Genomic DNA, 24,363 nt, shown 5'->3' on the forward strand with positions numbered 1-24,363 from the left:
AGAGTTCAGGCCCCACAACCGAACCCCCCCCCCAAAAAAAAAATAAATAAAGTTTATAAAATTTTTGACATTTTAAAGTTTATGGTATCACAATATACATATTATTCTTGTAACAGTAATTTTATTCAATAGTCAGTCAACACAGATCTGTTGATATGCTAATACCTCTAGTTCATTTTTTAATCATTTATTTTAAATGCTGTGATAGAATAATGGCACTATTTTTTTAATTTTCTTAATATTGGATACTTAGATTGCCTATGATTTTGAATTTCTTTCTTTCTTTCTTACTTTCTTTCTTTCTTTCTTTTTTTCTCTCTCTCTTTCTCTCTCTCTCTCTCTCTCTTTCTCTCTTTCTTTTTTTTTGAGTGGGTCATGGGGATTAAACTCTGGACCTGGGTGTTGTCCCTGAGCTCTTCAGCTTAAGGCATGTGCTCTACCACTTGAGTCACAGAGCCACTAATGGTTTTCTGGTGGTTTATTGGAAATAAGAGTCTCAGGGACTTTCCTGCCTAGGCTGGCTTTGAACCGTGATCCTCAGATCTCAGCCACCTGAGTAGTTAGGATTACAGGCATGAGCCACTGGCACCCAGCTTTTTTTTCTTCTTCTTCTTGAGACTAATTCTCACTTTGTACCCTGGGCTGACTCAAATTGACAATCCTCCTTTCTTCAGATTCCTGAGTGTTGGGATTATAGGTGTGTACCATATGCAGCCAGTTTTTGACTAATATGAATAGTGTTGCAGTAAAGACTCTTTCTTCACGTATGCCTTTCACATGGAGTTTTCTGGATGGATTTTGAAGCCCTTGGTTCTACTGACTTTTCCATACCTTTTTCTTTCTTTCTGTTTCCAGGAATTGACTCATCTAGCTGTGGAAAATGAAGCAGAGGTAAAAGCTGAGCCCTTCTCCAGCATAAACCTCTTGGAGTTGGAGCAAAAGCAGACTCTTCTTGTGGAAAGTCAAGAACAGAAGCTGTTGGTCCTACAGTTGCTGGCTGTTCTGTGCGAAAGAATGTCTGAGCAGATATTCACAAACATCACTCAGGTCAGTGATGTTTGGACATTCCCAAAGAATGTCCAAAACTGTTGCTCAAAGGTAACTTGATGATACCTACAACAGTGTTTTCTGGTTGACATGTGCAAATTAAATAAATGTGGCCAAGTAAATGTGAAACCTTTCTAGATGCTGAGTTAGTCCTCAGGCTCATAAAGCTGGTAGAACTGCCTTACATATTTGTATGGTATGTCACAGGGCTTTTCAACTTTGATTGCCTGACATCTTGTGTTAAATATTGATACTCAGCCACCTTTTTGAGGTTTTGACTTGGCATATCTGCATGAAAGCCAGGGCATCCTTTCTTTTCTTTTCTTCTCTTCTCTTCTCTTTTCTTTTCTTTCTTTTCTTTCCTTCCTTCCTTCCTTCCTTCCTTCCTTCCTTCTTTGTTTCTTTCTCTCTTTCTTTTTTTATTAAAGTTCCACGTGTACATAGGATCCTGAGTTCAAACCCTAGTGCCACCAAAATAAGTGAACCATGTATTTCAAATGTATAGAATCCACTGGGCACTGGTGGCTTATACCCGTCATTCTAGCTACTAGGGAGACTAAGATCTGAGGATCCCAGTTTGAAGTCAGTCCAGGCAGAAAAGTCTGTGAGATTTTTATCTCTAATTAACCAGCAAAAAGCTAAAAGTAGAGGTGTTGATCAAGTGATAGAGCAACTGACTTGAGTGAAAAAGCCAAGTGAGAGTGTGAGGCCCTGAATTCAAGCCCCAGTATTGGCACCAAAACCCAAAAAGAACCAAACAACAGCAACAACAAAAACCCATGGAATGACTAGAAACTCAAATTTGAAAAAAAATTCTACTAAGATCTTTTTGGATTTGGTAGGACCTCTAACTTACAGCTTTCTTCCATAGTATTCTGTTAACATTTAAGTTTTTTAGGATTGGGATGTAGCTCAGTGGCAAAACACTTGTCTCTCAAATGCAATGTCCTGGGTGTAATCCCAGTATCATAACAAAACAAAACAAAACAAAAAAACAGTTAAACATTAAAAAAAAAATGTTTCTAGGGCTGGGAAGGTGGCTCAGTGGTAGAGTGCTTGCCTTGCATGCATGAGGCCCTGGGTTTAATTCCTCAGCAACACATAAGCAGAAAAAGATGGAAGTGGCACTGTAGCTCAAGTGGTAGTGCTAGCTTTGAGCTGAAGAGCTCCAGGATAGTGCTCAGGCCCAGAGTTCAGGCCCCACAACTGACCAAAAAAAAAAAAAGTTTCTAAAAAACATACTTTCAGGATAGTTGTCCTTTGTGATTCAATACTTTAATTTTGTTTGTGCCATGTTTTTTAAGTAGGAACTAAAAGTTATAAAACATGGACAATACAGTCTCCATATTTTACCAATTTACCAGAATTAGTTGGTGCCAGGCTGGTGCCTCATCCATTGTAAGATAGTATGGTTGTCACACTTAAATCTGATTCTCTAGCTCTTTGTATGGCTGTCATTGTCATCGCCTTCGGGTGTTGCTAAGCAGCATTTCACTATAGCTCCTGCTGAGAAAATTTGCAGTTGCCTGTCAGCTCTGACTTACCTCGCCTGGTTAATGAGAATTATGTTCATGATTTCTTTCGTGGCTTCTTATTCCTTCTGTCCACTGACCCCATGTTGCTCAGTAAGTGATTGGTTTCTGTGTTGGTAGACCTTTCCTGAAGCCCTTTTTTTTTTTTTTGTCAGACATGTTTTTGTCTCAGGATGCGAGTTGGAAGGGGAAATGGTCTAGCAACTGATATGACTTGCTTTTACACTTATCTCCCTTTATTCCTAATTAGAGAACAATGGTGTTAGTCTGGTACCAAAATAATTTGTCCCATTAAATTGTCCTTTAGCTAAGGTTAGAATGTACCAGAACAAAAAAAAAAAAAAACACAAGGAAATACTAAATTACATATAGTAATCTTACTGCTAGTGATAATGTTGGCATAGTACACACACATACACACACAAATAAAAAGTAAGTTATAAGAAATTTAGTTGATATTAGGATTTTTAGTTTGAAAGCTATAAAATCAAAGAACTAAAATAAAAAACACATAGTATTGATTTAACTGGAAATCTTAGTGTGGATTCGTGATTAATATTTCCTTTTTAGGGGCTGGAAAGGTGGCTCAGTAGTAGAGTGCTTTGCATGCATGAGGTCCAGGGTTTGATTCCTCAGCACCACATAAGCATAAAAAGCCAGAAGTGGTGCTGTGGCTCAAGTGGTAAAGCGCTAGCCTTGAGCTGAAGAGCTGAGAGACAGCACCTAGGCCCAGAGTTCAGGCCCCACAACCAATTTAAAAAAATTATTAAAAAAAAATAAACATGTTAGGGTGGGAATGTTGCTTAGTGGTAGAGTGCTTGCCTAGCATACATTGAGTCCTGGATTCAATTCCTCTGTACCACATACATAGAAAAAGCCAGAAGAAGCACTGGCTCAAGTGGTAGAACACTAGCCTTGAACAAAAGAAGCTCAGGGACTGTGCCCAGGCCTAGTTCAAGCCCCAGGACTAGCAAAATAAATAAATAAAATAAACATGTCCAGGGTATGTGACTTAGTGGTAGAGTACTTGCCTAGCATGCATGAAGCCCTGGATTTAATTCTTCAATACCATATAAGTAGAAAAAGCCAGAAATGGCATTGTGGCTCAAGTGCTAGCCTTGAGCAAAAGAGGCTCAGACAGAGACAGTTACCAGGTCCTAAGTTCAAGCCCCAAGACTGGAAAAAAAAAAAGTCCAGAAGTTGAAATGAAGCTCAACTAGTAGAGGCTGTAGCGAAAAAGCCAATTAAGAGCATAGGGTTCTGAATTCAAGCACCAGTACTGGCACAATAAATAAATGAATTTAAAAAATAAATACATAAATAAAACAGATATGTCCTAGTACAGTTCACTGTCAAGAAGCAGTGACAGTTCAGTAGCAGTAATTGTCCTTTGTGCCAGGTTATAGTTTCTAAATTCCATTTCTTCCCAAAGAACTCAAATATGTATGAAATAAAGGATGATTCAAGGTCTGGAGTAGAAGTCTTACCTTATAAGCTTCATGGCAGCCTGTTGCACCCAAATGCAAGGAAGCTGTCTGAGATTAATGGAGTCATGTTAGGAACCAACCTGAAAGGGCTCCAATTAAATAGACAAGGCAATTGCAACATTTAAAAGAACAGTGCCTGCCATGGATTAAAATACATCAAAGACAAAAGATGTCTTATGAGAAAAAAACCTCATTATCTGTATTACCTCTAATACCTATATTCCAGTGTCATCAAATAGTCAGGTGAAGAGAAAAATTTTGTTCATTCATTCATTAGCATACATTAGTTCTACAAGAGGAGTTTCATTGTAACAATTTCATACATAAATATGATGGATCCTGATCAGCCTCACCTCCTCTGTCATCCTTATACTATTCCCCTTTCTATACATTTCATATTTCAATTTTCATACATGCAGATAAACTACTTCACATATTCATCCTCATTCTCATCTCTGTTAACCCTCTACTCTCCTACTGTACTTATCTTCCACCTGAACCTGTTTTCTATTATTCTTTTTATGTGTGTGCCAGCATTGGGGCTTGAACTCAGGACCTTGTGTTCTTTTTTTGGTGTTGGTAATGGGTCCTGAACTCTGGGCCTGGGTGCTCTCCCTCAGCTCTACCACTTGAGCCACAGCACCCTTCCGGCTTTTTCTGCTTATGTGGTGCTGCTTAGGAATCAAACCCACTGAGCCACCTTTCCATCCCCTTATGTTCTTGCTTATCTTTTCACTCATATTTTTCTCCACTTGAGACATACTTCCAGTTCCACCTTTTTGCTAGTTCATTGGGGAAAACAATCTCATGGATTTATCTTTGTCTGTTCAGGATAGATTTAAACAGTAATTCTCAGATCTGTCTCCTGAGTAGCTGACTATAGATAGGAGCCACTAGTACCCAGCAGTGTTTTATATTTTATTGTATTTGCTTTATCATGTATGAATCCATGTTTCCATCTTCTATCCATCTTATTTTTCCTGTACATTTTAGTGCAGATATGAGTATGTATACCCCTAAATATTTCAGGGAAATAAGAAACACTTGAGAAGGATTCTTACCTCCAAACTATAAACTTGAACCTGATTCCAATGAAAGAAATGTGAAGGATACAAAAATAAATAATACCATTTGGAAGCAATCAGTTAAATCTAGAATGTGAGAAAGTCTGCAGCACAACTAGCTCAGAAATGACATAGAAAAGGAGCTTGATCCTGAATCAAACAAGCCAATTGAATGAGCCATTTTTGCAACACTTATGGAAGATATTAGAAGATATCTTATAGGGCATACTCATGCTATGGCAGTTACATCAAAAACAAATCCCATCTGTTAAAAATGGATATGATTAAATGAATAATGGATAAAAGATTGTGGATCAAAGGATTATGGATTAAGGATTATTCAATAGCATATTTTGGAGGTGGCACATCATCTGTGTGAAGGTACGGGAAGGAAGGAAGCTTGCAATGTCTGCACACTTGTGAGGGGCTTGCACCAACTCAAAGTTCTTTCATTCCACAACTGCATATTGAGAACCAGCTGTATGCCAACTTGTTGTTTTCCTCCTTCTTTTTGGTGGTACAGCATTTGAACACACGGCCTCACACCTGTTAGGCATGTGCTAAACCAATTCTATGCTATGGATGCTGTGCCCAGCCTGCCACCTACACGTTTAGGTACCAAGAACATAGCAGTGAATAAAGCAGATGTATCTCTGCACTTGTGGAGGTGGCATTCACATAGGAGAGCAACAGTACATATGTAGAGACCCAATGTGTCAGATGGCGATCATTTCTAGCAAGAAAAACGAGAGAAGGAAAAGGATCAGTACTCTGTGTGTGTGTGTGTGTGTGTGTGTGTGTGTGTGTGTGTGTGTGTGTGTGTGTGTGTGTGTGTGTGCATGTGCACATGTGCGTGTGTGTGTGGTGTGTGTGTATATTTGTATGGAGAGCCACACACAGGAAGTGGCTTTTGAGCAAAGACCTGAAGGTAAGGAAGGAGCATGCTATGAAGATGCTTAGTGAAGAGTGTACCAGAGAGAGGGAGCAAACCCAGAGTGCTACAGGATCAACCAAGAGGCCCGTGTTAATACAGTGGAGTAAGCAAGATCCCCTTTCTTCCACCCTTTCAGAAAGCTGCCACCCTGTGTACCCTGCTATAATTGGAGCACTAGAATCTGTAATCAGTAGACTAGAAGTAGTTTTTTGTGGTCCTTTTTTTTTTTTAAGATGTTGATCGTGTGTGTGTATGACATAAGGAATACATGTTCATTGTAAAAACATAACAGTGTACAAAACATAAAGAGTCAGGACTTATGGTTAAAGACAATGTGTTATTAAACACTTGTATGGGTAAGCAAACTACAGAGACTAACAGAGTAGGAGTGGATGGATAGTAGATAAAAGAGAACAGCAAAATCTGTGAGCAGGAAAGTAGTTGATTAGCAACTTGAGAAATTGGAAAGCTGAATGTCTGCATGGAGAAAAGTCAAGAAGCAAACCACAGTACCTCAATAAAGCTGTTCAATTTTTATTTTATTTTATTTTATTAAGAAAAAGGGAAGGAAAGGGGGAAAACATACCAAGCTCCTCCCAGCAGAAGCCAGGGAGAACTGCAAGCATCAGACAAGCTCTAAAGATGAAGTCGAATGCAAAGCCTAACACATTTTGAAGAGCTGTATAGTATTCAGAGACCCTTTGATTTCTTCTCTAACTTTATACTACCTGTTGTTTCCAGTGAAGACCCAGAGGTTGATTGTCTGGTTTGTTTTTCTGTTTTTTTAGAGACCATCTAAAAGTTTAAGGCTAGCATTGAACTTGCCATCTTCCGGCCTTAACTTTTGAGTGCTGGGGATTACAGGTTCACCACAGTGTCTGACAAAGGTTCATTCTGAAGGGGAGAGGAACCCAAGAGACTCAGAAAGTGGGAGTAGCAAGCTGAAAAACAGGAGCTTACCTTGAAATCCACATACTCAACAATGAGGCCTTTCAGCCCCTTCCACTCAGTTGTCAGCATCTTGGCAGCAAGTTTATGCATCCCCATTAAGAGGATTAAGTGAGTTAATACCTGTGATGTGTTAAGAATGGTGCCTGGTAAAAAGTAAATACTTAATGTTATTTATTAAACAACCAAATAATTAAAAAATGATTGCATTTGTAGAGCTGGAGTTAGGTGAAGAAAAATAACTAGGACATACTGTAAACCGTGTGTGTGTGTGTGTGTGTGTGTGTGTGTGTGTGTGTGTGTGTGTGTGTGTGTGTGTGTGTGTGTGTGTGTGTATGCGTGCGTGCGTGCGTGCACGCACGCGCGCATGTGTGTTACTCAAGGCTGGCACTCTACTACTTGAGCCACAGCTCCACTTCTGCGTTTTGTTACTTGGAGATGAGTATCTTGGACTTTTCTGCCCCAGCTGGCTTCAAACTGGGATTCTTAGATTACAGGCGTGAGCCATCAGAACCAGACTAAACACCTTTGCTCTTAACAGGCCTCTTAGAATCAGGGAGAAGAGCCACAGTCCAACTGAGTATTGGAATTATAAGGAAGAAATCTGGCTGGGTGCCAGTGGCTCACACCTGTAATCCTAGCTACTCAGGAGGCTGAGATCTGAGGATCGTGGCTCAAAGCCAGCCCAGGCAGGAAAGTCCGTGAGACTCTCATCTCAAATAAAACACTAGAAAACCAGAAGTGGCATTGTGGCTCAAGTAGTAGAGTGCTTTCCTTGAGCTGAAGAGCTCAGGGACAGTGCCCAGGCCCAGAGTTCAAGCCCTACAACTGACAAAAAAAAAAAAAAAGAAAGAAAGAAATCTGGGGATCTGGCTCCAGTGGTTCACACCTGTAATCCTAGCTACTCAGGAAGCTGAGATCTGAGGAACATGATATGAAGCTAGCCCAGGCATGAAAGTCCATGACTTCTTATCTCCAATTAACCAGAAAAAGCTGGAAATGGAGCTGTGGCTCAAGTGGTAGAATGCTAGCCTTGAGCACAAAAGCTCAGGGACAGCACCTAGGCCCAGAGTTCAGGTTCCAGGACCAGCAAAGAAAAGCTGCAGAAAAGAGTATTTGAGGGCTGGGAAGGTGGCTCAGTGGTAGAATACTTGCTTTGTATGCATGAGGCCCTGGGTTTGATTCCTCAGCACCACATAAGCAGAAAAAATAAAAAAGCCGGAAGTGGCACTGTGGCTCAAGTGGTAGAGCGCTAGCCTTCAGCTGAAGAGCTGAGGGACAGCACCCAGGCCCAGAGTTCGGGCCCCATGACTGGACCCCCCCCAAAAAAACAAAACAAAACAAAACAAAAAAAAACCCAAGCATTTCATAGATGACAATACACGATAGCTGGCCATCACCTCAAAATTCACATCTCTCAGATTTTTATTTTTAGTTTTTTGGGTCCAGTCGTGGGGCCTGAACTCTGGACCTGGGCGCTGTCCCTCAGCTCTTCAGCTCAAGGCTAGTACTCTACCACTTGAGCCACAGCGCCATGTCTGGCTTTTTTCTTTTTGCTTATGTGGTGCTGAGGAATCGAACCCATGCATGCAAGGCCTCATGCATGCAAGGCAAGCACTCTACCACTGAGCCCCCAGATTTTTTTTGAATACATGCATATATACAAAATTCCTTTCTGAAAAAGTAGAGTCATACTATTTGTTTCATTACTTTATTCAAAAAAATTTTTTTTACATCTTTACATAGTTGTAAAGAGGGCTGGTTTTAATTCTACATGCTTTGTTACTTTAGAGTATTGTGAAGGAAGCGGTGCTGTAGCTCAAGTGGTAGAGCGCTTGCCTTGAGCTGAAGAGCTGAGGGACAGCACCCAGGCCCAGAGTTCAAGCCCCACGAGCGACAAAAAAAAAACAAGTATTGTGAAGAGGAACTTAGTAGTAACTTAATGATACTGTTCTAACATTTAAATATATGCATATATAAATACATAAATATATGCTATAATGTATAACTATATAAATAATTTATAATATAAATTTATATAATATAAATGTAAATATTAAAAATGTGTTAGAAAACTCTTTGGAGGTGAGGCTGGTGGCCCAGGTGCTAAAAACACCAGCTCTTTAGAATGGGTCAGTGCTTTTCACCTAGTATCAATAAGATCTTAGGACTGCAGAGGGTAGTGAAAATTGCCATACCAAGCAATGTTCCTTTAAGTTAATGGAACATTTAGATAATTCTTCCAGTTTCCTACCTTGCTTCAGAAGACAAGTGTTAACAGGCCATTCTCCAGGCTCTAAGCTTGCAATAAAGATTCTAGCACAGCATGTGATTTGTCCAGAGAGTTAAACATGCAAGCTTGCATGGTGTTTAGAGGCTTATTATGACCTATCTCAGCTTTCACATTTTCAAAATGATCTCTCCCTTTTGAGCCATTAATCCTAAATAGGCATTTGTGCATGTATACGTGCGTACCTGTGTGCATGTGTGTCTGCTGTCATTTTCGAAGGTATTTCTACTTAAGATGATTAAGCCAAGCTCACTTAAATGATGCTGACCAAATTAATTCTGTTTAAAGCTTACTTGTTAGCCAAATGCTCTATAATTTTGTATATGAACAATTTCTTTGTTAGTGTTTATTAGCTATACTAGGAAATAATCCCACACCTGTATACAGTGTATTCCAATCAACCCCTCTCCCATTCTTCCTTATCCCCTTCCCCCATTCTGGTACCATTTCCACAGGTTTCATTGTTCTAGTTCCTTACTTGCCAACAATCTGTTTAAACCATATTCATCATTTCACCGTCATTAGCCCAACCCCCTCTCGGTAGTACCCACTGCTCCAACAGAGCCTGTTTCTCTTTCCCCTCCCCCAATACCCTATTGAATAACAGCTTTCATTGAGGTTCTTTATACTGTTTTAATATATAATTATAGTGTATCTCTCAAAAGTATTCTCCCTCTAGCAAATGGGAGTTAATTTTTTAGAATAGTTTTAGTAAAATTGAGCAGAGGGTGCTTTTATATACCCTGTGTTCACACATCAGGCATCTCCCCAACATCACATCTCCTACAGAGTCCCTTGTTACTTTTCTTTTTTTTTTTTTTTTTAGTGTGGTCCTTTTGCTAGGCAAGCATTCCACCACTAAGTTACAGCCTTGGACCCCTTTTTGGTATCCTTATTACTCAAAGTATATAGTTTACATAAGGAATCAATTTGGGTACAACCCATGGACAAATGTACAATTACACGTATCCACCATTATAATGCCCTACAGAATAGTTTCACTGTCCAAAAATCCTGTTTGGTTCTCCCTCTCCCTAACATTTGGTGACCATTGTCTTCTCATACTGTTTCCATACTTTTGCCTTTTCCAAAATGCCATAGAGTTGGAATCTACAGTGTGTAATCTTTTGTGTGTATGTGTGTGTGTGTGTGTGTGTGTGTGTGTGTGCACGTGCGCGCGCGTGTGCGAGTGTATGCGCATGCACACGTGCGCGCTTACTGGAGCTTAACCTCAGGGCATAATACTCTTTGCTTAGCTTTTTGCTAATGGCTGACACTCGGCCATTTGAGCTACACCTCCATTTCTGCCTTTTAGTGCTAATTGAAGATAGTCTTACAGATTTGTCTGCTCAGGCTGGCTCCAAACCTTGACCCTCACTTCTCAGCCTCCTGAATAGCTAGGATTATAGGTTTGAGCTACTGGTACCTGCCATGTTTGTTTGTTTGTTTTTAATTAAAAAGAAATGGGAGTGGCTGGGAATGGTAGAGTGCTTGCCTAGCATGCATGAAGCCCTGAGTTCGATTCCTCAGTACTATATAAACAGAAAAAGCTGGAAGTAACACTGTGGCTCACATGGTAGAGTGTTAGCCTTAAGCAAAAGAAGCTCAGGGACAGTGCCCAGGCCCTGAGTTCAATCCCTAAGACTGGCAAAACAAACAAACAAAGGGCAATGGGAGGCTGGCAGGCTTTTTTTTTTTTTAATTTAAAAAATGGAGGGGGGGCTCTGGTACTGAGTTTTAAACTCAAGAGTCTTGAGCTTACTAGGCAAGATCTTATCACTCGAACTCTTTTTGCTTTAGTTATTTTTCTATTAAGATCTTGTGTTTCTTTGCCCAGGACCCACATTAGACCCCATCTTGATCTTGCTCTTCCAGTGTTTCCTTTGTAGCTAAGATCACTGATATGCCTATCCTGTTTGTTGAGATGGGGTCTTGTTAACTTTTGTCTGGGCTAGTCTTGAATCACTATCCTTCTAATCTCTGCCTCGTGAGAAAATGGGATTACATGTGTAAGCCACCACCTCTGGCCAGTATATATATTTTTAGATGGACTTCATTTGCTTAGTAATATGCATTTATATTTCCTCTATGTGTTTTCATGGCTTGATAGCTAATTTTTTGGTACTAAATAATTCTCCACTAACTCCTTTGTACCAACTTATTTATCATCTTAGGAAGAACATCTTGATTATTTTCGCGCGTGTGTGTGTGTGTGTGTGTGTGTGTGTGTGTGTGTGTGTGTGTGTGTGTGTGTGTGTTTTGTGAACATGTTTTCAATTCCTTTGGGTAAATATCAAGTGCAATTATTCATTCATGGAGAAAATACATTTAATTTTATCTATGAATCTATCTATAATCTATCTATAGGTAGAGTTTTACCTAAGTTAGGTTTTTACCTAAAGCTCAGAACAGCTTCAAACTCACATTCCTTCTACCTCAGCCTTTCTAGTATGGGATTACTGCCACCATTTCTTTTAAGAGTTGGTATTTTGTTATGTTGTCCAATCTGTCTCTTAACTCTTGGGCTCAAGCAAACATCCTGCCTTAATCTCTTTAATAGCTGTAACTCTAAATATATGCTATCAGATTAGCCTATGTAGTTCTGTAAGAAACTACCAAACTGTCTTCCAAAGTGGTCACATCATTTTGCATTCACTAGCAGTGGGTGTGAGTTCCTATACTCCATATCCTTATAGCATTTGGCTTTTTCAGTGTTTCTGATTTTGGCCACTCTAACAGGTGTGTATTTGGAACCTGCAGATACTTTTATTTGCCTTTCCTTAGTGACAGTTGCTGCAGAGCATCTTTTCATATAGCTGTCTGCCATCTATGGATCTTTTTTGATTAGATTGTTTCCTTGTTGGTGAGTTTTAAGAGTCCTTTGGATATTTTGGATAACAATCCGTTGTCAGAGATATCTTTTGCATATATTTTCTCCCTGTCTGTAGCTTTATTTTGTAGTCTCTTAAGACCATACAGAATTATTACTTTATTTTGTGAAATCCAGGTGACCACTGTTTCTGGATTGTGCCTTTGGTGCAGCGCCGGTGGCTCAACGCCTGTAATCCTAGCTACTCAGGAGGCTGAGATCTGAGGATCACAGTTCGAAGCCAGCCCTGGCAGGAAAGTCTGTGAGACTCTTATCTCCAATAAATCACTAGAAAACCGGAAGTGGTGCTGTGGCTCAAGTGGTAGAGCACTCACCTTGAGCTGAAGAGCTGAGGGATAGCGCCCAAGCCCAGAGTTCAAGCCCCATAACCAACAATAGCAACAAAGAGTCTCCATCAAACCCTGGGTCACCTAGATTTTCTCTTTGTTATCTTCTAGTAGTTTATATTGAAGTCTCTAGTCCATTGGGAGTTTAACTACACAGTTTTTATTTTATATTCAAGAAGAGTAAAAGAAGTTTGATTAGTATATTAAAATATTTTGGAAACTTTAAAGAAGCTTTCTCCTTTCCTTAGCCCTATGTCCAGATAATCTTTTTTTGTTGCTGTTGTTGGTTGTGGGGCTTGAACTCTGGGCCTGGGTGCTATCCCTGTACTTTTCAGCTCAAGGCAAGTGCTCGACCGCTTGAGCCACAGCGCCACTTCTGGTTTTCTAGTGGTTAATTGGAAATAAGAGTCTCACAGACTTTTCTGCCCGGGCTGGGCTGGCTTTGAACAGAGATCCTCAGGTCTCAGCCTCCTGAGTAACTAGGATTACAGGTATAAGCCACCAGCACCCGGCCAGATAATCTTTTTGAGTCATAGACTTTTTTTTTTTTTTTGAGACAAGATCTCACTATTGTAGCCCAGGTTGGCCTAAAACTAGAGATTCTCATACCATGGCCTCCTAAGGACTGAAATTACTGTGTGGAGCTCCTGGGTTGCTGAACATGGGAAGGCCCTTGGAAGGAAGCCAGCACAGAGAATATGGAAGCTTCAAGCCTCACTCTTCATGTTTTTTGGCTTGTCCATCTCTTCATCTGAATGTTACCTATATCCTTTAGAATATCCTTTATAATTAACTTGTAAATGTAAAAACCAAAAAACATGTTATTTATGACTTGATGTATTTGTTCTCAAATTGATAAAGATGAAGTTGGAACATAAGAGGTATGGAGAATTTGTTTTGCTTTGTGTTTTTCTTAACTTGTCACTGATTCTAATTTCCCTTTTGTGGTAGGTTGTGGACTTTGTTGCAGCAACACTTCAGAGGGCATGCATAAACCTGGCCCGTGAAGCAGAGAGCACTGTGCAATCACAGACCCTAAGCATGGCCATGGGACTGGTGGCTGTCATGCTAGGAGGAGCTGTTCAGGTTAGTGACAGATAAGGAGCCAAACGACTCAGAGAGAAGAAAAGCAAAATACTTGCTATTTCCCTTCCAAATCCTAGTGAAAAATGAGAATGGCTACTGTACCTAGGAGATACAGCTTAAACAAGTTGAGGTATTAATAAGAATTGTCTGCAAAGTAGATGACAAGAAAAGTATACTACGTCCACTTAGGTATCTATAAAACTTCACCATCAGAAGGGCAGGCCCTATTACTGCTTGGTGGTATTTTGCATCTGAGACAAATTCTACACTCTCTGGCCCTCATACTCCAAAATTCAGCCCTTGTTCCTACTATTGTATTCAGGGAAAATTCCTTAGCAATTCCTCAGTAATAGATGCTAAATCTAGATGGAATCAATAGCTCCATTTAGCCCAGAATTCATATTGTATATTATGTTAAAGCATTGCTTACAGCCACTATATGTTGTATAAGTCTTTCATATACTTAATTTGTAGTTTCAAAATTTATTCATTCAAACATTTATTACAAACTTGCCACATGCTGCATACTGAATTCAGTGACTGGGTACATAGCATTGGACAAAGCAGAAATGACACAGTTCACTTAGGGAGTCATACCTGATTGTGTAAAAAGGAGAATTGAATGAAGTACCTCTAAAGAGAATTGGAGGGTTCCAAGAGAATGAGGCATCTAACCTAGGCTGAGAAGGCTCTGTTGAGGAAGTGTAAGTTTAAGCTACGACTTGTGGTATGTTCAGTACAGATGAAGTAATTTCTTCCAAGAAACATCATTCACAAGGACTCAGAAGCAGTAAGGGCTCCAAGTACTTAAGGCACTGACAGAAGATTGATGTGACTGAATTGTAGAGATCCAGGTGAAAGTAGTGCCAACACAAGGAAAGGCTAGGCATACATTTGGCTGGGAATGAAAATATTCATGCCACCTTAGGTTGGGAGACTACAAGAAAGAGTTGCCAGACTCCAGTGGCTCACGCCTGTAATCCTAGCTACTGAGGAGGCTGAAATCTGAGATCATGGTTCAAAGCCAGCTCAGGCGGAAAAGTCCGTGAGACTCTTATCTCCAAATAACCACTAGAAAACTGGAAGTGGCTCTGTGGCTCAAGTGGTAGAGCGCTCACCTTAAGCTGAAGAGTGCAGGGACTGCACCCAGGCCCTGAGTTCAAGCCCCACGACCGACCAAAAAAAAAAAAAAAAAGAAAGAAAGAAAGCAGAGTAGTTCTCATTTTCCTTTCTAGAAGCTCACTGTTAGGGGCTGGTTGTTTCCTGAGACCGACATGACAGATGTGAATGCATAGCCTCTGCCCATCCCTAACTTCCTATGAGCCATCCTGAATCATTAACTACATCCTGGATTCCTTTGACTCTACAGATCATTAAGTGAATAGAAACATGTTACCCCCTGTTCTTTTGCTTTAGATAATTTTTTTTTCCTGTTTGATTCATAGCTTCTAAAGCAATGCAGGGTTTTATATTTGTAACTTCAAAATTCTGGTATTAATTGACCATTGTCATGCTGAAGTCTTGGCTTTACATTTCAGAACCTTATGCTCTACCTGTCTCGTTAAGAGTCATCTTTTCTTTTTTCTTTCTTTTTTTTTTTTTTTTTTTTTTTTTTTTGCCAGTCCTGGGGCTTGAACTCTGGGCCCGGGCACTGTCCCTGAGCTTCTTTTGCTCAAGGCTACTGCTGCATCACTTAAGCCAAGGCTCCACTGCTAACTTTTTCTGTGATTAATTGGAGGTGAGTCTCATTGACTTTCCTGCCCAGGCTGGCTTCAAACACAATCATCAGATCTCAGCCTTCTGAGTAGCTAGGATTACAGGCATGAACCACCAGCACCCAGCTTGAGAGTCATCAACTTAACTAATGAAATAAAATATAACAGCATCTAAGCCATTTGTCTTTCCCTTATAATTTCTGAATTTAAAACAGTTGTTAAAAATTCATGTCTGGAAAGAGGATTTAATTTGTAGAAAGTCAAAGCTTAAGACTTCTAATAATACAACTATAATTCCAAACTCATTTTCTGTAATTTCAGGGTTGGTCATAAGTGGAAGTATTATATTGGTAACTGTCACCTCAGAGAGCAATTTCTGCATGATCTTACAGTAGAGTTCATGGATCTCTAAATCACTATTGCATGAAACTTAGTAGTCCATTCTCTCTCTCTTTTATATCTATCTATCTATCTATCTATATACATACATACACATGTGTGTGTACATAGATAGATAGATAGATAGATAGATAGATAGATAGATAGATAGATAGATAGATTTTAGGGCTGGGTATTGTCCCTGAGCTTTTATGCTCAAGACTAGTGCTTGCACTATAGCTCTATAGCTCTACTTCTGGTTTTCTAGTGGTTAATTGGAGTTAAGAATCTCAAGGAGGGTTGGGAAGGTGGCTCAGTGGTAGAGTGCTTGCCTTGCATGCATGAGGCCCTGGGTTCGATTCCCCAGCACCACATAAGCAAAAAGAAAAAAGCCAGAAGTGCTGCTGTGGCTCAAGTGGTAGAGCGCTAGCCTTGAGCTGAAGAGCTGAGGGACAGCGCCCAGGCCCAGAGTTCAGGCCCACAACTGGACCCCCCCAAAAAAAAAAAAATCTCAAGGACCTTCCTGCTTGGGCTGGCTTCAAATCCTGATCCTTAGATCAGGCTCAAATACTCAGCCTCCTGAGTATTTGGGATTATAGGTGTGAGCCACCAGTGCCTGGCCATTTTAGAGGTTTAGATCTTTAGGAAGAACCCAAACCATATTGTTGCAGGAAGTCAGTGGTGCCTACCAGTGAAAAGCTGGGCTTCTAATCTCTCTCTCTCTCTCTCTCTCTCTCTCTCTCTCTCTCTCTCTCTCTCTCTCTCTCTCTCTCTGTGTGTGTGTGTGTGCGCGCGCGCGTGCACGCGCGCGCGCACGTGCACGTGCACGTGTATGCGCATGCATGCTGGTGCTGCAGCTTGAACTCTGGGCCTGGACACTGTCCCTTAGTTTTTTTGCTCAAGGATGGTGTTCTACCACTTGAGCCACTGCTCCACTTCTAGCTTTTTGGTGACTAATTGGAAATCAGAATCTCATGGGCTTTTCTCCCTGAGCTGGCTTTCAACCATGACTCTTACATCTCAGTCTTGGAGTAGATAGGATTATAGATATGAGCCATCCATGCTCAGCTTCAGTTGTTCAGGTAAGCTCAACTATTTTCATATTAAAGATGGGAGAGCCGGGCGCTGGTGGCTCACGCCTGTAATCCTAGCTACTCAGGAGGCAGAGATCTGAGGATCGCGGTTCAAAGCCAGCCCGGGCAGGAAAGACCGTGAGACTCCTATCTCCAATAAACCACCAGAAAACTGGAAGTGGTGCTGTAGCTCAAGTGGTAGAGCGCTCGCCTTGAGCTGAAGAGCTGAGGGACAGCGCCCAGACCCGGAGTTCAAGCCCCACAACCGACAAAAGTAAATAAATAAATAAATAAAGATGGGAGATTTTTCTGTCTTCACTGACCTTTTTATAGGGAAAACAAAAGTATTCGTAGGAGTTCCTCAACAGATTTCTCTTATTTTATTTGTCAAAATAGGGTCATCTGACCACACTAAATGGAAGGAGAGCTAGACAGAGGTTTCTGTCTTCTGTTGGCATTGATGATATGGGGAAGGGAAATGAGGTACCTAATAAAGGTTGGGAACATGTTAGTCCTATTTTTCAGGTGACTACTTTGACTTTCAGGGTAGTAAGTCTGGGACTTGGACCCAAATCTCTCTCTCTCTCTCTCTCTCTTTTTTTTTTTGCCAGTCCTGGGGCTTGAACTCAGGGCTTAGGTGCTGTCCCTGAGCTTCTTTTGCTTATGGCTAGCATTCTACCACTTGAGCTACAGTGCCACTTCTGTTTATATGGTACTGAGGAATGGAACCCAGGACTTCATGAATGCTAAGAAGCACTCTACCATTAAGCTACATTCCTAGTGCTGCGTCCCCCTTCCCATCCCACCCCGCAAAAAAAATACATAAATAAAATTTTTAAAAAATCTTGAGATTACAAATTTTATATTTAGTTGCCTATAGTGGCATAAATATCAGCACTCAGGAGGCTGAGGCTGGAGGATTGCAGGTTCCAGGGTGGTCTGGGATATATAACAAGGTCATGTTCTTAAAAGAAGAAAAAAAAAAGCCCACTGTTGGTAGCGCACATCTGTAATCCTAGCTACTCAGGAGGCTGAGATCCAAGGATAGAGATTCAAAGCTAGCCAGGCAGGAAAGTCTGTGAGACTCTTACCTTCAATTAACCACAGAAAAAGAAAAAAAAAGTCTGAAGTGGAGCTATGGCTTAAGTGGTAGTGCTAGCCTTAAGCAAAAAAGCTCAGGTATAGTGTCTAGGTCCCTAGTTCAAATCCCAGTAGTGGCACAAAAAGCCAAACCAAAACAAAATAGAAAGCTCATTGCTTTCTATCATTACCTCACAGTATTTGAGTATTTTAGGATTAACTAATGCAGTAAATATTTATTAAATGCCTTTCTACTCTTAAGAACTTACCTGAGTCTGATAAATTCATCATTAATTTTTGGGTGTGCTAGTACTGGGGCTTGAACTCAGGGCCTTATGCTCTTAGTTGGCTTTTTCCCTTGCCACTAGTGCTCTGCTACTTGAGCCATGCATGTACTCCTAGCATTTTGTTGATTAATTAGAGATAAGAGTCTCAAGGATTTGTCAGCTTGATCTGGCTTTGAACCTCAGTCCTCAGATCTAAGTCTCCTGAGTAGCTAAGATTATAGGCATGAACCCTACCAATGCCCTACCATCATAGGCTATGTTTTCAAATCAGTTTTAGAATAATTCACATTTCTGTCTTGTGTACATAAGGTTCATTATGAAACAGCAGGTAGGGGCATAGTGTGCCATGTACAAGGCTTTCACTACCCAACAGATAAGACTTTAGGACCTGCTGCATACTGAATTAAGACAAAAGTAAAAATATCACTTGTAAACACATTTTATGATGTATATGAAGAAAGACTTAGCATACAAACTGATCAGCCAGGTAGCTGAGGACACCATATATACAGAACTGAAAACATAAAGAATAAATGTAAGTTTCCACAATTGGGAATTTTTAGGCTGAGTTTATTTTTTTGAAGTATTGGAAATTGAACTAGAGCTTCACATATTACTAGACAAGGGCTATACCCTTTCTCTTTTATTTTGTTTTTGAGATAAAAATCTCATTAGTTTGCCTGTGCTGCCCTTAAACTCATGATCCTTCTGCCTCCTGAGTAGCTGAGATTAAAAGCATACACCGTCATACCTGGCTTTACCTGACTACACTTAACTGCCTGGTAAAAAAGCTTTCCTTAGGAGCTTTGTACTGAACTTTTGAAGATCTTATGTGTGGCTTTTTCATTTTACATATGTCCTTCTCTGGCTGTCACCCCAAATCTAATGGGCTTTTGGATGGCATTCTCTCTCTCTCTCTCTCTCTCTCTCTCTCTCTCTCTCTCTCTCTCTCTCTCTCTCTCTCTCTCTCTCCAGCCTTAATCCCTACTTTACCAGTCCAAAACCAATTTTTTTTAAAATTTGAAAATGTGCAGGAATTCAGAACAACTCACTATCTAACTGGATGACCCCAATACCTGGTCCAACATACCTTTCTTTATTTAATCTTGAATTATTCCAGAAACTTTGGAAGAGAAGCAGCCAAAAGAAAAGCATCTGTTATTTGTGGGATGCTCCTTTTAGCCTTGAGGCTTTACATAGTTCTAATATCTGGATATGAGAGCTGTATTGAAAAGCAGTAACAGAGCTGGGCACTGATGTCTCAAGCCTATAATCTTAGCTACTCAGGAGGCTGAGATTTGTAGGATTGTAGTTTGAGGTCAGTCCAAAAAAGTCTGTAAGGCTCTTATCTCCAAAATAACCAACAAAAAGCATACCTGGAGACGTGGCTCAAATGGTAGAGTACCAATTTAGCAAATATAAGGCCCTGAATTCAAACCCTAGTAGCGTTAAAAAAGAAAAAGTAGTGACAGGAATAGAGATGAGGGCTCTAGGGTCAATTCTCATGTTCCTTGGTTTATTTATTATTTATATAAATATATATATATATATTTTTTTGTTTATTTTTTTCCAAGTCCTAGGGCTTGAACTCAAGGCTTGGGCACTGTCCCTGAGCTTCTTTTGTTTAAGACCAGCACTCTATCACTTGAACCACAGCACCACTTCTGGCTTTTTCTGTTTATATGGGTACTGAGGAATCGAACCCAGGGCTTTATTCTACTACTAAACCACATTTCCAGCCCCCTTATATTATTTTTGAGTCAGGGTTTTCCCATGTATTCTAGACTGGCCTTGAACACTCTTTTGTAATCCAGACTGGCCTCAAATTCATGTACCTTCTACCTCAGCCTTCAGAATACTGGGATTACAAGTGTGTACCACCATGCCTCACTCAGTTCCCAAATTTTGATAGTGACCCTTGAAAAATAACTGCTTAGTGCATAAGCTTTCTTCTCAACTAAATAAATGAATATTACTTTATATCTCCAAAAAATTTCAAGTATTTATGAATAGATGTTACCTGTAGGCTTGATTTCCCTGATTATTCCCACAGTGGGGAGTCTGTAGGCTTAGGAGCTAAAAGAGTGCATAACTTTAATCACCTGATAAAACTGGCTTATTCAGAATCCACATACCTGCCCAGGTAATTAGAAAAGTTGTCCATTTGAGTAAGTTGAGTTCCACAATGACTAACAAGTTTGAAACAGGGAGAAGAGATTCTTATTGTTGCTGTGTCTGGGTTTTGCCATGCTGGGGACTTAACCGAAGGCCTCATGTGTACTTGACAAATACTATCAATACTCCCAGCCCAATTCTGTGAGAACTGACAAGTGTATAATGGCATGTATCTACCATTAGAGTATCAGGCAGAGAAGTTTCACTGTCAGTTCAACCACTGATCTTCCTGCTATATTCATAGTTTTGCCTTGTTCGGATGTCATGTACTTTGAATTATACCATATGCAGTCTCTTTAGATTGGCTTCTTTCACTTACTATTATGCACTTACGGATGTTCTCTGTATTTTCATGGCTTGTAGCGCATGCGCTCTCTCTAAGTGCTGAGGTTATCTGTTGTCTGCATGTATTACAGTTCATTTATCTAACCTCCTTGTGAAGCAACATCTTGCCAATATGGCTAGGGTTGTCATAAGCATCAAAACAGTTTTCAATTTGTTTGGATAAAGATCAAGGTATATTGTACGGTAAATGCATTTTCAGTTTCTTTGGTACTGACATTTGAACTCAAGGGTTCAGACTCAGTCTAAGCATGTTTATTTTTATTTTTAAAAAAACTGTCAAGCTAGGGCTGGGAAGGTGGTTCAGTGGTAGAGCGCTTGCCTTGCATGCCTGAGGCCCTGGGTTCGATTCCTCAGCACCACATAATCAAAAAGAAAACAGCCGGAACTGGTGCTGTGGCTCAAGTGGTAGAGCGCTAGCCTTGAGCTGAAGAGCTGAGGGACAGCGCCCAGGCCCAGAGTTCAGGCCCCACAAACGGACCCAAAAAAAAAAACTGCCAAGCTAAACTGGACACTGGCTCAAGTCTGTAATCCTAGCTACTTAGGAGACAGAGATTGAGGAATCATGGTTTACCTTCAGCTCAGGCATAAAACTTTACAAGATCCCATCTCAACCAATAGCTGGGCATGGTGGTGTACATCTGTTATCCCAGCCACAGGGGAAGCACAATGGCTGGGTGCAGTGGTATGTGTCTGTCATCCACAGCAACATCACAGTAGGGGAGTTGCAGCCTAGACTGGCTGGGCATAAAGCCAGACCCTATCTTGAAAATAATCAATGCAAAATCAACTGGGACCATGGCTCAAGTGATAGAGCACCTGTTTAGCAAACTGGAAGCTCTGAGTTCAATCCTCAGTACTATCTTCCTCCCCACCCCCCCAAAAAAACAACCCTGCCAAACTACTGAAGTAGATTCTTGTTTACAACCTTGCCATATTTTGCTTAATACTCCTTTTTCAGCTATGTTTTTTCCCAGACTATAGCTCATTTCTTATTTTTTGACACTCTTTTAAAGAACAGAAGTTTTTAATTTTACCAAAGTCAAGCTTACTAATATTTCTTTCATAGACTTTACCTTTGGTGTCATATTTAAAAACATGCCATACACAAGGCTATCTAGATCTAATATTATTTTACTTTGTAGGACCTTCTGTAGTTTCATATTTTCCATTTAGGTCTGAATTAATTTTTGTGAAAGGTGTAAGGTCTCTGTGCAGATGTATTTTTGTTTATATCAGCTTGTGAAAGGAAATTTTTTTCTATTGTAGTGCTTCTTTACCAAAGGTTGGTTGTTTATAGGCATGAGGGTCTTTTTCTCATTGATCTATGTTTCATGCAGAATTTTAAAAAAGGAGTTGTTGTGTATGATAGAAATGAATAAGAGGCCATCTAGATTGTAGGTAATAGTTCTATTTCAGTGCTTAAAAATAAAAAGTCCATAATATTCTAGAGACATTTTAAGTGAAATTTAGCATAATAATAATGCTAGCAAAATTATTCTAAAGGGTCTTATCCAATTACACATAGGTCTCAGAAAAACTTGATCTTTTTTTTTTTTTTTTGGTCATGGGGCTTGAACTCTGGGCCTAGGCGCTGTCCCCGAGCTCTTCAGCTCAAGCAAGCACTCTACTACTTGAACCACAGCACCACTTCCAGTTTTCTGGTGGTTAATTGAAGTTCAGAGTCTCATGGACTTTCCTGCTTTGAACCACGATCCTCAACTCTCAGCCTCCTGAGTAGCTAGGATTACAGGCTTGAGCCACTGGCGCCCAGCAACCCTTTTCTTAAATATTTGCCATATTTACTTTAGACATGCATATCCTTCCCATTAAGATATAGTAACATAAGAATAGTTACTTGTTTTATACATAAAGATAAGCTAACATATGTTGTGGAGCTAGAAATTCTACCATGTGTACATTTTGCACTAATTTCTAATTGTGTAAACAAATCTGAGCGCAGTATAAAGTAGTATTTCCTGGTAAAAATCTGACATATACCTTAAATTGTCATTTTCTCAAGAAGGTGGTAGGAAAAGTGAAGGATAATTGTTCTGTGGTTTTACAGTATAAAATGAGATTATTCAAGTTATCAGAAAATGGTTAGTTGCTTGACTGATTTAGTTGGATAATGAAATGAATGAATAATTAAATAGTAAACACTCTTTTGGCCTTGTCTCCAAAAGTATTTAAGATCCCCTGAGGTTTTCAGTTTTTCACAGCCCCATGCAGCCTGTGGTCATTATTGGAAAAGGATTATCACCAATACTTCTTACTGGCTATATGTGTATCTTTCCTAGTAGGTAATGTGGCATTATTAGCTTTGTTGTTGTTGTTCACAAGGTTGAACCTGTGGACTTGTAATTGCCAGGTCGACACCCAACCACTTGAGCCACACACAACCCTTTTTTGTTTTAGTTTTTAGATAGTATCTTATGCTTTTTACATAGGCCAGCCTTTGACCATAATCCTCCTGTTCTCTACCTTCTGAGTAGCTGGGATTATAGGTGTTAGTCACCAAATCTTCCCCTCTACTCCCCAAAAAAGATTCTTACATAATTTCTACTCCTGTTTTCTAGGAGAAATGCCTTTTTGCCAGTTATCAGCCTGGTCCCTTCTAAACCTAAGGTGCCTTTATCTGCTGACTTGCCTCTTTAGATTACACAGTTAAAAATGGCTTGATTTATTCTAAGGAAAATGTATAAAATATTAAGCAAGAATATGGGCTTTAGGGTCTGACTTCTTGGGTTAAAATCTTAACTGTCTTCCGGTTTCTTACCTTGGGCATATCACTTAAGTATTCTATGCTTTAGTTTCCCCTGTTTAAAATGTAGGAACTAAGAGAAACTTGTTTCATGGGAGATAAATGAGTGTGTGTGTTAATTTGGAAAAGTATCTGTAGCTGGCAAGTATTGCAGAAATGTTAGCTATACTTATTGAGTGTTTGACACAGGTAATATCTGATTGCCCTGTGAACAAGAAGTAACCCTTACCCTTTATATTCAGAATATGTTTCCTGGGCTTAAGCTCTGTTAACATTTTTCCACATTCATTTCAACTTGGCATCTTTTATTTCATTTTGTAGTTGAAGTCAAGTGATTTTGCAGTCCTGAAGCAGTTGCTCCCTCTGTTGGAGAAGGTTTCCAACATATACCCTGACCCTGTCATCCAGGAACTCGCTACTGATCTCCGTATCACCATTTCTACCCATGGAGCCTTTGCCACTGAGTCTGTCAGTGTGGCTGCCCAAAGTACCCTGAAAAGAAAAGATCCAGAAGGGAAAATAGAAAAGCAGCAACAAATCAGTCATGACAGACACACAGGGGTAGCTCAGAGCCACCTGGAACAACAGCAAAACCATGAGAAATCCCCGCAAATGGGCCAGGAGTATAACACTCCTTTCATTCCTAAAGAAGACAGCGAGCCCAGCACTATCACAAATAAGAAATCAGGAAGCATCACCACAGAACAGCTCCAAGAGGTTCTTCTGTCTGCTTATGACCCTCAGATCCCAACTCGAGCTGCTGCCCTACGAACACTTTCCCAATGGATAGAGCAAAGAGAAGCAAAAGCCCTTGAGAGGCAAGAGAGGCTTCTCCAGGTGAGTAGAATACTACAAAGACCTGGGGCACAGCGAGGGCCCTGTCCAAGAGAATGCATTCAATTCAAGTGGCTTTGGGTCACTTACAGAGTATGAAGCACTGTTCTG

The 24,363-nt window shown here is 40.2% G+C and overlaps 1 protein-coding gene across 6 annotated transcripts in view; it reads left to right on the plus strand.

The window, feature by feature from the left end:
* Nucleotides 1–24,363, plus strand: part of LOC138807043 (transport and Golgi organization protein 6 homolog) — a 137,449-nt gene that overhangs the window by 36,572 nt on the left and 76,514 nt on the right. For 5 of the 6 annotated variants that reach the window (XM_069992616.1, XM_069992619.1, XM_069992618.1 and 2 more), the window contains exons 11-13: nt 856–1,047; nt 13,470–13,604; nt 23,740–24,255. In XM_069992616.1, the coding sequence (XP_069848717.1) occupies nt 856–1,047; nt 13,470–13,604; nt 23,740–24,255 (843 nt within the window). The remainder of the gene's footprint in view (nt 1–855; nt 1,048–13,469; nt 13,605–23,739; nt 24,256–24,363) is intronic. The other variant, XM_069992620.1, reaches the window with a different exon arrangement.

The sequence above is a fragment of the Dipodomys merriami genome, unplaced genomic scaffold (assembly GCF_024711535.1).
Source record: "Dipodomys merriami isolate MVZ:Mamm:240054 unplaced genomic scaffold, mDipMer1.0.p SCAF_41, whole genome shotgun sequence".
NCBI lineage: Eukaryota > Metazoa > Chordata > Mammalia > Rodentia > Heteromyidae > Dipodomys > Dipodomys merriami.